At 39.5% G+C, this 15,141-nt stretch overlaps 1 protein-coding gene across 4 annotated transcripts in view; it reads right to left on the minus strand.

Annotated features, from left to right (window-relative positions):
- Positions 1–15,141, minus strand: part of ZNF407 (zinc finger protein 407) — a 525,354-nt gene that overhangs the window by 137,254 nt on the left and 372,959 nt on the right. For all 4 annotated transcript variants that reach the window (XR_005212254.1, XM_037806409.1, XM_037806411.1 and 1 more), the window contains exon 8: positions 11,137–11,315. Coding sequence is in view for 3 of the 4 variants with exons in the window: in XM_037806409.1 (XP_037662337.1) it covers positions 11,137–11,315 (179 nt within the window). In the remaining variant the exon portion in view is untranslated. The remainder of the gene's footprint in view (positions 1–11,136; positions 11,316–15,141) is intronic.

Genomic DNA, 15,141 nt, shown 5'->3' on the forward strand with positions numbered 1-15,141 from the left:
CACGAACTTGAGGTGCCTGACATGTAGATATACGATTACCCATAGCTGAGGGGGGAGGAGGGGGGTTGCTCCCGAGCCGGGCCGGCCGGCTGGCAGGGAGGAGGAGGAGGAGTTGATTACCGAGCAGAGAGAATGAGATAAGCTGTGGCTGCAAGGCCGAAGGAGACGGCGAGAGCAGAAAGCAGTGCCCTTTGGCAACGGGAGCAGTTGGGGGGGGGCGGTTGCAAAGAGGCACACGGCACCAAATGAAGAAATAAAAATACAAAGAACTACAGCAAAGTAATGGAGGGGAAGAGGGAGAGTGTTAGGAGGAACGGGGGTCATAGAAGTGCGCATACAAGAGGACGAAGAGAGCGTAGGGGAAGGGAGGAGTTCCTACTGGATGAAGAGAGCGTGGGGGAAGGGATGAGCGGCTTCGGAGCAGGGAACCTCCCACGGCTCCGGAAGCGGCGAAGGAGAGGCGGCCCTACCTTGCAGGCGAGGAAACGGGAAGCTGGAGAGGCGTCCGGGCGAGCGATCGACCTGCTGAACTGTTGTGTGGAGACGCTTCCTCACACGGGGCACCAGTTGCGGTCGCGGTTACTACTTCTAGGGGGAGAGGCGGCCGGTAGCCGAGCCCTCAGCTCTCGGGGCTGCTCAAGGGGTACCGGCGGCGGGGGCTCTTTCCCGGAGGCGAGGGCGAGGCGGAGGACGTGGCCAGGGTCCTCGGCGAGAGGCGTGCAAGGAGGGCGGCGATAGGGACAAGACACTCTTCATCCAGTAGGAGTATGCGCCAAAGAGATTTATTCAGGGGTGATTACAGGTTATATAGGCTGGTAAGAAGGGCAGGGCTGGAAAAGAGGTGAAGTAGCCTTAAATGGCAATATTGAAGGGATAGGGGCTAGGATTGGTTCTGAGAGAACGCCGGAACCGTTGCAGCGGGGCGGGGGTTGTTCTGGCCACGGGCATGCGCGCTGGTGGTGGCAGAAGTGGCCTTGGCACCAGGGAGTGAGTGGGTAAGATAAGGAAGTGGGGAAAGGGCAGTTGGGAGAAAGGCGGTTTCCTCCGGCAAGCCTCCCCTGCCAGTGGCATTTTGGGTGAGGAAAAGGGAGCTGCCTTGACCTCGCTCCCCAGGCTCGGGGGGGCTGCAGAGGGCACTCACGCCCGTACCTACTACCCTCCCCAGGGGGTGATATCAGGTCCCCTGGCCCAGGCCTGGTAAGTCGAGGTACAAGCTCAGACACCCGCAGCTCGGCCCAGCGGGATCCTGGGTTCCCGCCTCACTGCTCTAAGCAGGATCTAAGACGTCAGGCCAACTCACACTAGGGGCCATTCCACGAAACAACTGGCCGGACTGTTTAATGGAGCCCAGGCCATGCAAGATAAGGAACGGCCGAGGAACCATCATGGCCAAAGAAGACGAAGGAAATAGGACGGCAAGGAATGCAGGATCCTGGATGGGAGCATGGCAAAGGAAAGGACGTCAGGGGAAAAACTGCGAAATATGAGTAATACCTGTAGTTTAATTGAAAGTATTGGACCAATTCTCACCCTTTAGTAACTACTGTTTTATGGTTACATGTTGATACTAACATTTGGGGAAACGGGCAGAAGGCATATGGGAACTCTATTATGTTTGCAAATTTTCTGTAAAACTTGAAAGAAATAAGAAAAACCCGCTAAATGACAATTTTACCACAAAAAAACAGAAATAAAATTTCAAAAGAGGAATAGGGCTCATTATTACATTTTCTGAAATAAATTTAAAAGCTATATTAAGCAATATACCTAAATTTCCCTTTTAATTTGAAAAACTTATAGTGCTGGTCTTCATAATGGCCTCAGCTTTACAGTCACCTGTTAGGCAGTATCAGTAATAGAACTTGTCAACACTTACTTGGTTTCCCTCTTATAAAGTTGCATTTTAGCTGAGGTCAAAATAAGTATGTGAGGGTGCGTAAATTTGTAAAATATATTTATTATATTGAGTTAAACAGCTGATAAAAGGTCTATATAAAAGTAAAAGCCACATCAATTACCTGATAAGATCGTACTGCCCCCACTATAACTCTCCACAATCAATTTTTGCCCTAAAATTTTGATAAATGAGGTTGTCAGGGGATAAGATCACAATTTTGTTCTTTTAACTATTTAAACTTTCAGAATTCAGTTCATGAGTGCTGCGCTGTTGGTCCAGATAGGATCACAACTCTGCCTGTTGATGAGTCGTCCGTCACCCCGTGCCTGTGTAACCTTGCAGACGCAAGGAAGAGGCATCCAGGAAGGGCTTCATGGTGCGGATCACACCCAGCCAGTTCTCCCAAGGGAGAAATGGTTACAGTAAATTTTGGGAAAAAAAATTGAACATAACTTTAAAGCTTTTCTTTAAGACCCTGTAGGAAGGGGATGAGTCTCAGTGATGTAAGAGCTTGATATCAACCAGAAATGATTAATTGAATAGATTTCTACGAATTTTGTGTCTCTTCTGCCAATCCTACAGATGCTACTGACAAAACTTGTATTTTAACTGTGTGTTCCAACTTTATTTTCTATAGCAGTAACAAAGCCCAGAACCCTTTTTTTTAAGAAAAAGCATAATACTAATGATATCTTTGCACAATTTTCAATGCATTTTAATATGTCTAATATCTAATTTGAACCTCATGTTCAAAAGGAAGGCCAGACACTCCTACTTATTTTGCACTTGAGGAAATAGACACAGAATGTGTGAGTGACTTCTTCAGAGTCACACATCTCAGTGGTGATAAAGTCAGAACACTGAAACCTAGTTCCTTTGACTTCATCCTCCCTCCCTCCCTTCTAGCCCTGCCTCCCTCCATCCACCCAGCCATGTGTCCGGCTCTGTACTTCTAGTCAGTAGGCAGACAACTGAAAACACATTTACTCTAGTGCTTTAAAAATATATATACATTTTACCATGATACTTACTAATACATTTAAGATTTTAAATCTTAAAATGCCAAAATTTTAAGGTTTCTATAAGAATTTAATTAACCTATGGATTCTGATTTTTAAAAAAGTACTTTGTTATATTTCAAGCACTTTTAAATTTGCAAAAGTGCAGAGTTCCCACACGCCTCTCTCCTAACCTCCCACCCCAAGCATGCAGTATTCCCTTATTAGTGTGGGATATATTTGTGACAATTAATGAACCAATATTGATACACTATTATTAACTGAAGCCCATAGTTTACATTAGTCACTCATGTTGAACAGTTTCTATGAACATTATGGAAAGTTAATGTCATGTATTCTCATTCCAATATCAGGCAGAATTGTTTCCCTGCCCTAAAAATGCCCTGTGCTCCATCTACTCATCACTCCCCTCCTCACTCTGAATCCCTGGAAACCATTATTTTTGTTTGTTTGTTTTTTATTTTTTCTGAATGTCATATATATGGTATAGAGCCTTTACAGCCAGGCTTCTTTCCTGATTCTCTTCACCCCTGTGTCTGCAGGATTATGCACACGCAGGAAACCTGCAGAGAAGCTCATGGATCTACAGCTGCCATGCCATGACTATGTATCCTCAGCCAACTTAACCTCTAGAAGGTCTATTTTTAAAAATCATAAAATTGGAAATAAAACCTACCAAAGAGATTTGCTTTGAAGCTCTAAAGACCTAGTGAACAGTTTTGCACAGATGCCGTTCGTGCACTGCTTTCTTTGTCATTGAAAAGGCAAAACGGGATAGTGCAAAGTAATAGAGTTCTTCAACTTTGCTTACCAACCATATAAAACAGGAAACTATTCATAAATACAATCTGGATTACACCAGAACAGTGAGGCTCACCTTCCTGCAGGACCGCAGACGGAAGTAACACAGGACAACTCCAGTACATGCACAACGGCAAGTATTTAACACTGTGCCACAGTATTAGGCAGATCAAACTTTTAAGAAATATGAAAGTTAGGGAAGACCTAATTATTTCTAAACAGATTAATTTTTTAATTGATTTTTATTCAATTTTGAGATATATTCACATACCATACAATCATCTAAAGTGTACAATCAATTGTTCACAGTACCATCATATAGTTGTGTATTCATCACCCCAATCTATTTTTTTTGAACATTTTCCTTATACCAGAAAGTGTGAAAATAAGAATAAAAAATAAAAGTAAAGAAGAATACCCAAAACACCTCCCCACCCTATTTTTCATTCAGTTTTTTATCTCAATTTCTCTACTTATCCAACCATACACTGGATAAAGGGAGTGTGGTCCACAATCACACTGTCACCCCTTGTAAGCTACATTGTTATACAGTCGTCTTCAAGTGTCAAGGCTACTGGGTTGCAGTTTGATAGTTTTAGGTATTTACTTCTAGCTTTCCAATGCATTAAAACCTAAAAAGTGTTATCTATGCAGTGCATAAGAATGCCCACCAGAGTGACCTCTTGACCCCACTTGGAATCTCTCAGCCACTGAATTTTTATTTCGTTTCATTTCGCATCCCTCTTTTGGTAAAGAAGAAAACAGGTTAATTTTTAAAATACTTAAGAAGGGATCACTAGGTTTTAAACAAACCTACCTCAGTATATTATCCAAAAAGAGAGAAACGGTGACCAAGAAAAGAGAAATGGTAACAAATTCAAAAGAGTCTGCTTAACTTGGAATTAGTAAATTGAATATTTACTGATAAATATTCACAATTACAATTATCCTGGATACGAATTAAATTATTGCAAAAAGTCAGCTGATAAGAAATACTGCTTTGACATTATTTCCCTTCTGATTACAAAGTATCTAAGCCTGTTCTAAACTTAGGAACTCAAACATAAGAGAGAGGGAGAAAGAGAGCAACTAGAAAGGCCAGCTACCAAAATATCAAATGCAAGGAGCTATGACCGGCCTTGAGGAGGCTGTGATAGAAAAAGGCTCTGAGTGTTTAGACAGGAGCTGGAAAGGAACAAAGGCACTTAGCAGCAGTTAAGAAAAATAGTGAATTAACCCACAGACGATGTGTGAGGTTAAAGAATCAAACTGTTGAACTGTTAATTATTTTAGGAAGTCTTTTGTTAGTTGTGAAGAACCAGGGGACCAGAAAACGAGGAATCCAGTCTAAAGGGTAAAAAGAAAGAGGGGACAGGCTAGAAATTATAGACCTGTAAGTCTAAAATCTATATTAGGAAATAAATTTGAGATGATACTTATGGATGAGCTTAATGGTACATTTGGAGATGTACAATTTAATAGGTGTGAGTCAGCATGGATTTACCAAAGGCAATCATGTCAGAAAAAATTTCATTCCTTTTTAGGTTGAAGTAATAATTGGTTTATGTAAGGGAGAACCAATGAGAAACTATCAGGATTTCTCTGAGATTTCTGGACCTTTTCATAAAATGAATTATTGTACAAAATGTCATGAAGTGTCAGGGCATACAACTAAAAAAAGGGGATGAAAGTGGGTTAAAAATAGAGGGCTGGGATTGCATAGGAATTTGGAAAAAGATGAAATTCTACAAAACTTTACATACAGAACACTAATGTTTTCAAGTGATGATTAAGAAAATCTTTTACGTCAAGAAATTTGAATATATCACCAAATGAGAGGGAACGACTAAGATACAAAAGGCTATCGCTGTTTTACCTCAACTGCGATGGACTGGGCTCCAAGGTGGACTATGAAATGCAACCTGCCTAAGTATAAAGTGATGGACGTGAACAGAATTAAGGAATCAGTAAGTACAGTTAAAATGGTTCTGAATTACCTACCATTAGAAAGAAACAGATTTGTGGTTTTGATAAAAGTCAAACATTCCATATTTTCATTTTTAAAGCTGGGTAAGAAGCAAATGCTATGGAACACAGTTAAATAATACATTATAAAAAATGAAAATCCCAATTTATGAAGAAAGGATGATAAATTCATGTGATTTATACTGTGCAGGAATAATCTAATGTGTACTTTTAAATGATTAAGTCTTAATAGATAAGAACTGATAAAAAGCATATCAAGTTAAGCATGATTTTTAAAAAGTATGACAGTAGAAAAATAATTCAAGAAAAAGACCATATCATCATTTAATGCTTAATTTCTTCTGAAATCAAAACACCATTTGTTCATTACACATAGAAAAGACATAAACATTTCCTACACTTTCTCAGAGAAAAATATAAAATAATAAATAAACCTCCTAGTCTTAGAAAGCGACCGAACTACCTGTGGGTCTTGCAGTAGGTATTTAACCAGGGTCAGTGAGCATGATTTCAACAACAAGGCTCCACAAGGAGTGAAGGTGTAACAACAGTCGTGAGGAAAGAGAACCCTTTATTCTCAGGCACAATCAGAAGAGCCTCAGCGAGATCGGCTCAACCCTCTCCTTTGGCCATCTTTATCGTCACCTCCCTTTTCTTTCGGGTTATGCTGGAATTACTGAGACACAGCTATGGAAGCTAACCAAGGAGGCTGAGCTATGCATGAAAGCCAGCTGAAGGTGACTTGCACTGCAAACATCTAAGTACACTGAATTCTTTCTCAAGGTGCAAGGAATGAATACTAAGCTTATTTGTGAAATGAAATGGATTTCACTAGATAAAATACTTGTAATGTACAATGACAGAAAGAACTCTGACCACTTTTAATCTGATGTCTTTTTTGTGGAGATTAACGGTGATCATAAACTCTCATTCTATGAGATATAGAGTGGATCTAAACAAATTCCTATAGAAATTTATATATATAAATATACATGAAGAAAAGTACACAAATCCTAGGAGAAGAGCATGATGAATTTCCTTTAATTGAATACAAACACAAAGCCAGCACCAGGATTAGGAAATAGAGGATTACTGGCCCCAATGGGCCTCCCCATCCAGTCCCATCACCTCCAAGGAAATACATATCCGGGTTTCTAACACCACAGATTGGTTTTGCCTGTATTTAAGTTTAACATAAATGGAATCACATAGAAAGTCCTAATTTGTGTCTGTCTTATTTCATGCAGTGATCTGACTGTGAAATCCATTCATATCACTCCCCATATGTAGTTAACAGTTTATTCATACTCATCAGTTTGTATTATTTCTTCATGTGACTACACAACCTTTAAGCACTTTTCTTTTTGGACATTTGGGTAGTTCTGGTTTTTGACTACGAATATATCAATAATTACATTAACTATAAAAACTAGTGTAAAAGACTATTTCAAGCAAAAGATTAAAACTTTAACAGCAGCTAAAGAAGCACAAGCATATGCTTCTTATAAAAGACATTATAAATTTAGAGAACAGAAAGGTTAAAAAAAAAGTTTAAAATGTTGAAAGGAAAATGATGCAAAAAGATTACACTCAAACATTAAGCAACGGAAATTGGTGTACTAACGAAACAAAGTGGACTAAGGGCAAGAAGTATTATTAGAGATAAAAGGAAGCATTTCATAATAATAGGGAATACACATGTAAATCCTTTATGGTATGTCTGTGCATCTGGGTGTATGAAACAATCCTAAAGTTCTGAGCACACAGTGATGTAGCTTCTAAGTTACATAAAGCCACAATTAACAGAACTAAAAAGAAAAAGAGAGAAATCCACAATTTTGGTGGAAAAATTAATACCCCTCTCTTAATAGTGGACCGACAAGCATGGAAAGAGTCTGAGGATGGGGAGCACCTGAACTGCAGGTGAACACACCCGACCCAGGTGACACGGGAGCAGGGCCAGGCCGGCAAAGGAGCACTCGTGCCCCTCTGCAGGCGGCCTCCAGTTTGCCAAGATGCTGGGCACTGGGCGCAAGGAAGGCTTAAAACAAGTTTCTACAGACTGAAATAATTCAGATTATGCTCTCTAACCGCTGTGCATTTAAGCTAGAAATTGATTTCTATTATGATTTCAATAGTTAATAAAAAGATAACCAGAAAAATCCCAAACTGCCTGGAAATTGAATATTATATTTCTAAATAATCCACAGTGAAGAGAATAAATAAACCACTTCCATCTTGCTTTTTCAAATAGGGCTACTAAAATTAAAAGCTCACAAATTACCTTAATTCTCTGGAGTATAAAACATAAAATGATACCACGATCATTCTACTAGTTACGAAAATAACTGAGAAAAGAGATAACGGATCAGGGGGAGAAGGCATAGAGAAGTAAGCAACTGAGTAACCATTTATGCTAACTATTAGGACAAACAGCTTATAACCACTCTCTTGTTTAAGCACATTAAAGCCCTGTGTGGTAGTTATGGTTATCCCTATCTAACAGAGGGGAAAGCTTAGGCCCATAGACCAGAAATAAATTTCCCAATAATTATTACTGCCCAATAATTTCAACAAGGAAATGGCAGAGCTGAAATGAAAACATACCCTACTCTCAAGGACCTACCTACAGAGACACAGAAGGCTAGACAGGGCCTTAGAGGGTGCTGATTCCACCCAGAAATCCACTGATAAGGAATGTGAGGCCAGAGATGTCAAGAGACTTGCCCAGTGTTGTACGGCGGCAGAGCAGGGCCTGTTGCTTTGGCCTCCATAGAACCCCAGTTCTGTGGTTTTCCTATGAAGTACATCACCTGCCCAACTGCAGAGTCAGGTCCCAATGCAGACATCCCAGTGGAAGAACATAAACTCATAAGCCCTCTTTCTTCATGCTTAGTTTCAAGTTAAAAATAAGGTACATTATTTGAATGTATAAATGTCCAAATATTTCTCAATTAAAATTTTAAAGTCTTTTCTGTTATTGCTGTTATTAAATGCTTTCCATCTCTTAGATGATTGATATACATGGCATAGCTAAGTCAGATATAGAGTAAAATTTTGGGCGGGGGGCCAAGCATTAGGGTAGTTCTAAACTTCATCCTTTGAAGGGTCTGAACCTTTTATGAAAATAACTATACAACATGCTTCACTAAATGCCGGGTTCCAAAATCCTCAAGACATTGTCACTGCAGGTCCTGCAGAACGTGGCTCCGAGCATGAAGCGTAAAGACCACCATCTGGGAAGCCACACACCAGGCTGCCCGATGGCGCCAGCATGTAAACGGAGCAGTTAACGTTTTGACTTAAATACCTTACTTCATATTAAGGAAGGCGAGTTTTACATATCCGTAAATATATAACAGGTGATTTACAATTAAAAGGTTAAATCAGCCTAAAATTATCTTTTTAAAAAAGTTTTCTCTTAACTGAGCTAAGTCTATCAAAGCAAAATATTACTGCATAGGGAGGGATAAACAATTGATGACCCTCCGTGTAGCACGCGGACTTCTTTGGTGAAAATACTGAGGAATGCTGCTATGACTTATGGAGATAGGTTTCTAACAAAATTATAAAAATATGAACAGAGAAAACCAGGACCAGACACACACGATTATCAGAAATACACAGGGACTAGGATAATTTTCTTAGAACATTTTCTACACTGACAACATCTCAAAACATGTAGTCAAGTGAACAAATTCCACATCACCAGTACAGCATAAAGTAAGCCGAGGAGCTTAGCCTTACCGTGCAGAACAAAAAACAAATACAATTCTGTGGTCTGCAGTTTGCTTTTCTCCACTTTCTTTGGCGTTTGTCTCTTTTAAAAGGTACAGATACTTTATTGTGGAGAAATACTCCGTTTTTAACGTCTAATTGGTACGACGAGAAGCAGAGAGACACGTTGTCAGCATCACAGCCAGGGACGTGGGCTGGCTGGTGCCCCCTCGGCTGCGACCGTCCTGCTCGACCCGCGTGCCAAGGGCCTCCTGTGGGAGGCACCACTTCCGGCCCTGCCTGGCCTGGCACCCACAGCACTGAGCCCAACGGTAGCTAAAAGCTGAGAAAATGCCCACTTTACAACCATATTAGGAACAACTCTAGCAAAATGCAAAGGGTAAAGACTTCTATTGTTAAAAAATATGTTTCCTTAAAAAATAGTTCTTGACACAATGGAGAGATGACTAAATCAGACATTCTACTATTGCCTAAGTAGATCATAAGCATAAACCTCTGAGAAATTTGAAAGAACACATCACTAGAAAACATTAAATTGTAAACTTATATACCTACATTGCCAAAGGTATTAGGAATAACATTTGAAAATCAAATTACTTGAGTTCTAGTTCCTTTAATGTTGATGAATGAGAAAATATTGCCTAAATATTTTTAAAACAGAGTCTTGAAGTTTTGGTAGGATTTCCAATGACTCTGAAACATTACCACATTGCCTCCACCATCAGCAGCACCACCAGGCACCCCTTCTACCCCTTCACCCATGGCGAGTATAAAATGCACCGTGCTAAGAGCTTCACACCCATGTCTTGTTCATGACAGATTTCACATGTGAAACCTGAGGTTTGGTGGGTTAGCTGCCTGAGTCCACACAGCCCAAAAAGACGTGCTTAGAACACACCCTGCATCACCTGGCATTCAAATGCAGAACCATTTGGGCTAAGTCTTGGAACCTTTCTTTAAATTTACTTCAGGGAAATTACATCCCCAAATACGTCCCCACACATAGAATTCGCCATTTTGTTACACCGCACTCTAAGAAGTCAACCCTCGATGAATGCTTGCTAATTAAACCACATGCTGGGCCACAGGCACCGATATGCTTAGCCCTGCAGTTGCTGCTTTACCTCTGACCTTCAGAGTCTTGGACCCCTAACCCCAGGCCCGAGGATGACCTTCACAGATACCACGACGCCTGCAGCCCCCGAGCTCCTGGAAGTGAAAGGCGCAGTGACCCCATCCACTGTTGTCTGGCTCACTCTCCTCATTCACAGTCATGCTCTTTGCAGGCACTCATTGGAAAATGAAGGTATAAAGGAATCATGCATAATCATAAACATTTAAAAAAAATAACTTAGCAATTAGTCGAAATATGAAGCTCAGTTACTATTATTTCAGTTCAACTGGACAATCAGTTCCATTTTTGAATATTTGCTAGCGTAAGTTTCTTGTCCCAAGATGAACATTTTGTGATGATTTGCTCTTGACAAGATATAATTGGAAAGACCTCTTTTCACAGTACAGTGAGATAAGATGGGGGCATGCTAAATTTTTTACAAGACTTGAAGCAGATACAATCACATACTCTACTACGTTAAAAATAAATGATGGTAACGCGCAAATAGCAATGCAACTATTGTGATTATTTACATGAAATCCTTCTAAAACAACACACACTTTACTAGCTGTAGCCCTTACCAGCATGCAAGTAGGCCAGATCAGGGTTCTCAATATCAGGGTGTCGTTCCTTCAAGTGGTTCCGGAACTCCACAGGGATGTTTGTTCCGTAGTCGCACTTGGGGCAGTTGTACATCTTGACGCCTTCGTGCTTCCCGGTATGTAAAATGTGCTTGCGGATGTTTTCAGCACAGTTGGATCTACCAAGGAAGAAAGAAAAGTAAATTGAATTAAGGTCAAATCAATAACATTGTATCACAAGTTAGAGATTAGCTAGCACTTACCGAGAGTACACTTGTGTCAGGTACCATTCTAAGAGCTTTACAAATGTAACAATTAACTTATAGAGACATTAGCCCTATGAAGCTGGGAACTTTTGTAACCCTGGTGCTCACTTGTAAGTTGCTCTTTTGCCTTAACAGTTCATTTCTACATAGAACCAGAAATATAAAATTCCAGGTTCTATTATTTTAAGATCAAATTATTCTGGTGCCACTTGAGGGCACTGAAGGTGTTTCATTAGTCCCCGAGAACCACCTATTGCCACTAAGGAGCAGAAAAAGAGGAAAACAGATTGTCACCTACACTGAATTTAGAATATTTTGGGAACAAATAAGGCTTTGGCTTTTAACTTTGGTCAAGGTAGTTACTACTAGGTAAGACTCTAAAACAGTTTTCAGAGAGAAATGTAGTTAGAAACAGTCCCCTTTTCTAGGATTTGGACACGTTGTTACTGCCAGTGAGTTTTCTGAGGTGGTGCAGGTTTCTAACAGTAACGGATTGAAAAATACAACTGAAAACCCAACTACTGCATGCCAAGATGAACTGAAATAGGTGTAGGCTCATTTCTTACTATTTCCCTGCAGATTCAGAAATGCAAGGCCTGAAACAATCAGAAAACTGTGAGTTTTATAAAATGCTACTCTTTGAGGAGAACTGTTTCTCCTTCTTTATCCCTAACAAAAACTTTATATCAGAGACTATACACCTATACCCCTTCTGAAACACACACAGACAGTTGTTTAACTAGTTTTGTCACTGGAGAAGAAAATAAATAGGGCCCCACACAAATTCAAGCAGGCAATGGGGGTGGGGGTGGAGTTACAATCTGAAGAAACAAAAAAATCAGACTTGCCTTAGATTTAAAATGGAGCAAAATTAAATGCAGGAGAAAATAGCAATACCTTTATCAACATTTCCCAAAGGTAATGCTGACAAACAAAACCTTGCAAGATATTTTTTGATATCCAAATAGTTAGCGAACACATCTCACTATGCATATCAGAATATCAAAATCCATAGAAAAAGAAACTTTATGAAGATCAACATTTCCTAAACACTTCCAATCGGAATCGCTTTCATGTATAACACTCAATTACGGCCTGCTGTTTATTTTTCAGGGAATGCACCCTGAGAAATCTTGGTCAAGAAAGCGAAAACAAAACGGTTAGATCCAAACCAGTTTATACTAGTTAGGTCACCGCTAACATACGAAGTTATATGAGTGATAAAGCAAAAGCAGAAATCCAAAGATTTAGTAAATACGCTATCTGTTCACTCAATACAAGAGTAGTATGGAGAAGGGTCATCTCTGCTAGCCAGAATTAATGAAACTGCCAATATGAACAAGGACCCATGAATGGATAGGGATGGAGCCTCCTTTCCTTCAGACACCTGGATGAAGCCTAAATGCAAATATTTTCATCATGAATTAGTATTTATGCATGGGAGTAGTTCTATATAAGGAGATCCAAGATAAGCTTCTGCTACCTCCCACCCTACCCCCAGGTAGGGTAGGTCACTGAACTTACATGCCAATTATTTTGACATGAATAATTAATCATTATACTGAACAAACAAAATCATTTTTAAGCCTAGGAAAAAAGATTAGAAAAAAGCACATCAAAATGTCAATGTGGCTTTACTACAATGCCTTTCTCTCTTTGATTTTCCAAATATATTTTAATGATTACATACAACTTCATAAATTGAAAAAAAAATACAACAAATACCTTTTTAAAAAGAAAAAAAGAACTGGAAGAACAGAGACACTTTCAGCTATTACCAGTTTGCATTGGGCAAGCAACCTGCTGCACGTTTTCTTATGTTTCTCTTAGATCTTAGACGGATACACACCTTATGTCTCTCATCCCACTATTCAATGACCAAACTGGCCTTTCATATAAATTTCCCATCGTCAGTGAATGGTCACTAGCGTAAGAAAAGAGGCTGCCGTGGGCCCAGCTACTTGGAAGGCATCACAGGGCTCTGGGACGCGGAGACTGCCACAGTCCCTGTCCTGACAAGGACGTCAGCCTCACAGAGACAAACGGACTGACAAAGTGTAAACGGCTCAACAGTGGTTGAGACAGAATTGAATCTAGACTGTGTGTGTTCCAGGCCAGTGTATTTTCAAGTACACCACAGCCCTCCTTACTTACAGCATCTGCATATCTAGGACTTTAGCACACGCTAAGGAAAGGGTAGGATTGTGGAGTCCTGTGAATGTATAAAGATCCTCGGAATAACACCTCTGCAGCTTGTCAGCAGAAGTAACATAAGAAAATATCTGAAGGTGCATTACTCAAATGAAAAGTCCATTTTTGTGATAATTAAAAGGAAGAGGATTATTTTTTAATTCCCCAACAGCTGAGCGAACTGTTCCAAATTACCCCCATTAATCCCCAAAATCTCCAATTTATTTTCAACAGCATTACCATCGCTCTCTAAATTCACCATTGTTTCCGACACTGGGGAGTAAAAACCAAAACGCACTACTGTACTTAATTAGTACTGTTCATTAAGGCTGTTGATCCTGTGGTCCCACCTATATTATTTCTTTATGTAATATACTAGGGATTATAAGTCATCAAAGACAATCGCCTCACAAGCGAAGAAAATAAACTTCTGAAATGATAAACTGCAAGCCATGATACATACTTAAATGGGTGTCACTATAGCAATGAAACCATTGAGTGAAAGGGACAACTCTGAAAACAGAATAATATTTTGTTTTTTTAGATGGGTGTATCGTTGACAACAAAAGGCCAGTATCTCTTAGAACTTAAATAGCATATAGAAACCAGCAATCATGAAACTATTATTTAAGCATGCAAGGTGTGTATGGGGGTGGGGTAGGGAAAGAAGCTTACAAAAAGTAAGAGGCTCTTTTTTTTTAAATGTAAAAAACAGAATAAAACAAGACATAAGCGTGTGACACTTGAGACGTTAAAAAAGTATTGACTGCATGCACACACGTGTAGGTACAGGTATGTGTGTGTGCATGTATGTATATTTTAAATATATAATCTATGTTTATAAAGTTTGTACGTATTACATAGATGTATACATATTTATAATTCTATGTTTATAAGACACATAAGAAACATCTATACATGCAAAAAAGAAAAAAATAGACAATGCATGTCTATAATGGCAAAAAATATATTTCATATATTTTCATGAATAATAGTATTTTTATATGCTATCACACCTGCTCTGCATATAATGTCATGCTACATAAAATTTCTTAACAACATCAGGACATAAAGAAGTTTTTCCCACTATAAAATCCAAGACTAACAAGTAAAAGCTATACCATATTATGTCAATGTGGTTTAAAGCAGAGTATGTACAAAGTCAGGACAAACTTTAGTTGATATACTTGGCAATATACTGCAAAACAGAGCTCAATGTTTAGCAATGTCAATACTCTGCATGCAAAAAAAGACATAAGACCGTCCACTAAGTAGGCGCCCACAAATGGAACAGGCAAATAACGAGAATGGCACACTGGAGTGTGACTGGCCCAAACAGGAATTACAGAAGAGGGAAGGATGCTCTGAGATAGTATTTCAAAGAGGGTCATATTTGGAGCACCAGGAAATAACAGCATTTAGTCCAACATGGTATACAATAATTAGGAATGGATGACTGCAAATGTCTTCAGTATGATGCTAATTTGAAGATAAAGACACAAACTATTATGGTCCAGATCATCTTTCAAAGATACATGATGAAAAAGGA

The sequence above is a fragment of the Choloepus didactylus genome, chromosome 16 (assembly GCF_015220235.1).
Source record: "Choloepus didactylus isolate mChoDid1 chromosome 16, mChoDid1.pri, whole genome shotgun sequence".
Classification (NCBI taxonomy): Eukaryota; Metazoa; Chordata; class Mammalia; order Pilosa; family Megalonychidae; genus Choloepus; species Choloepus didactylus.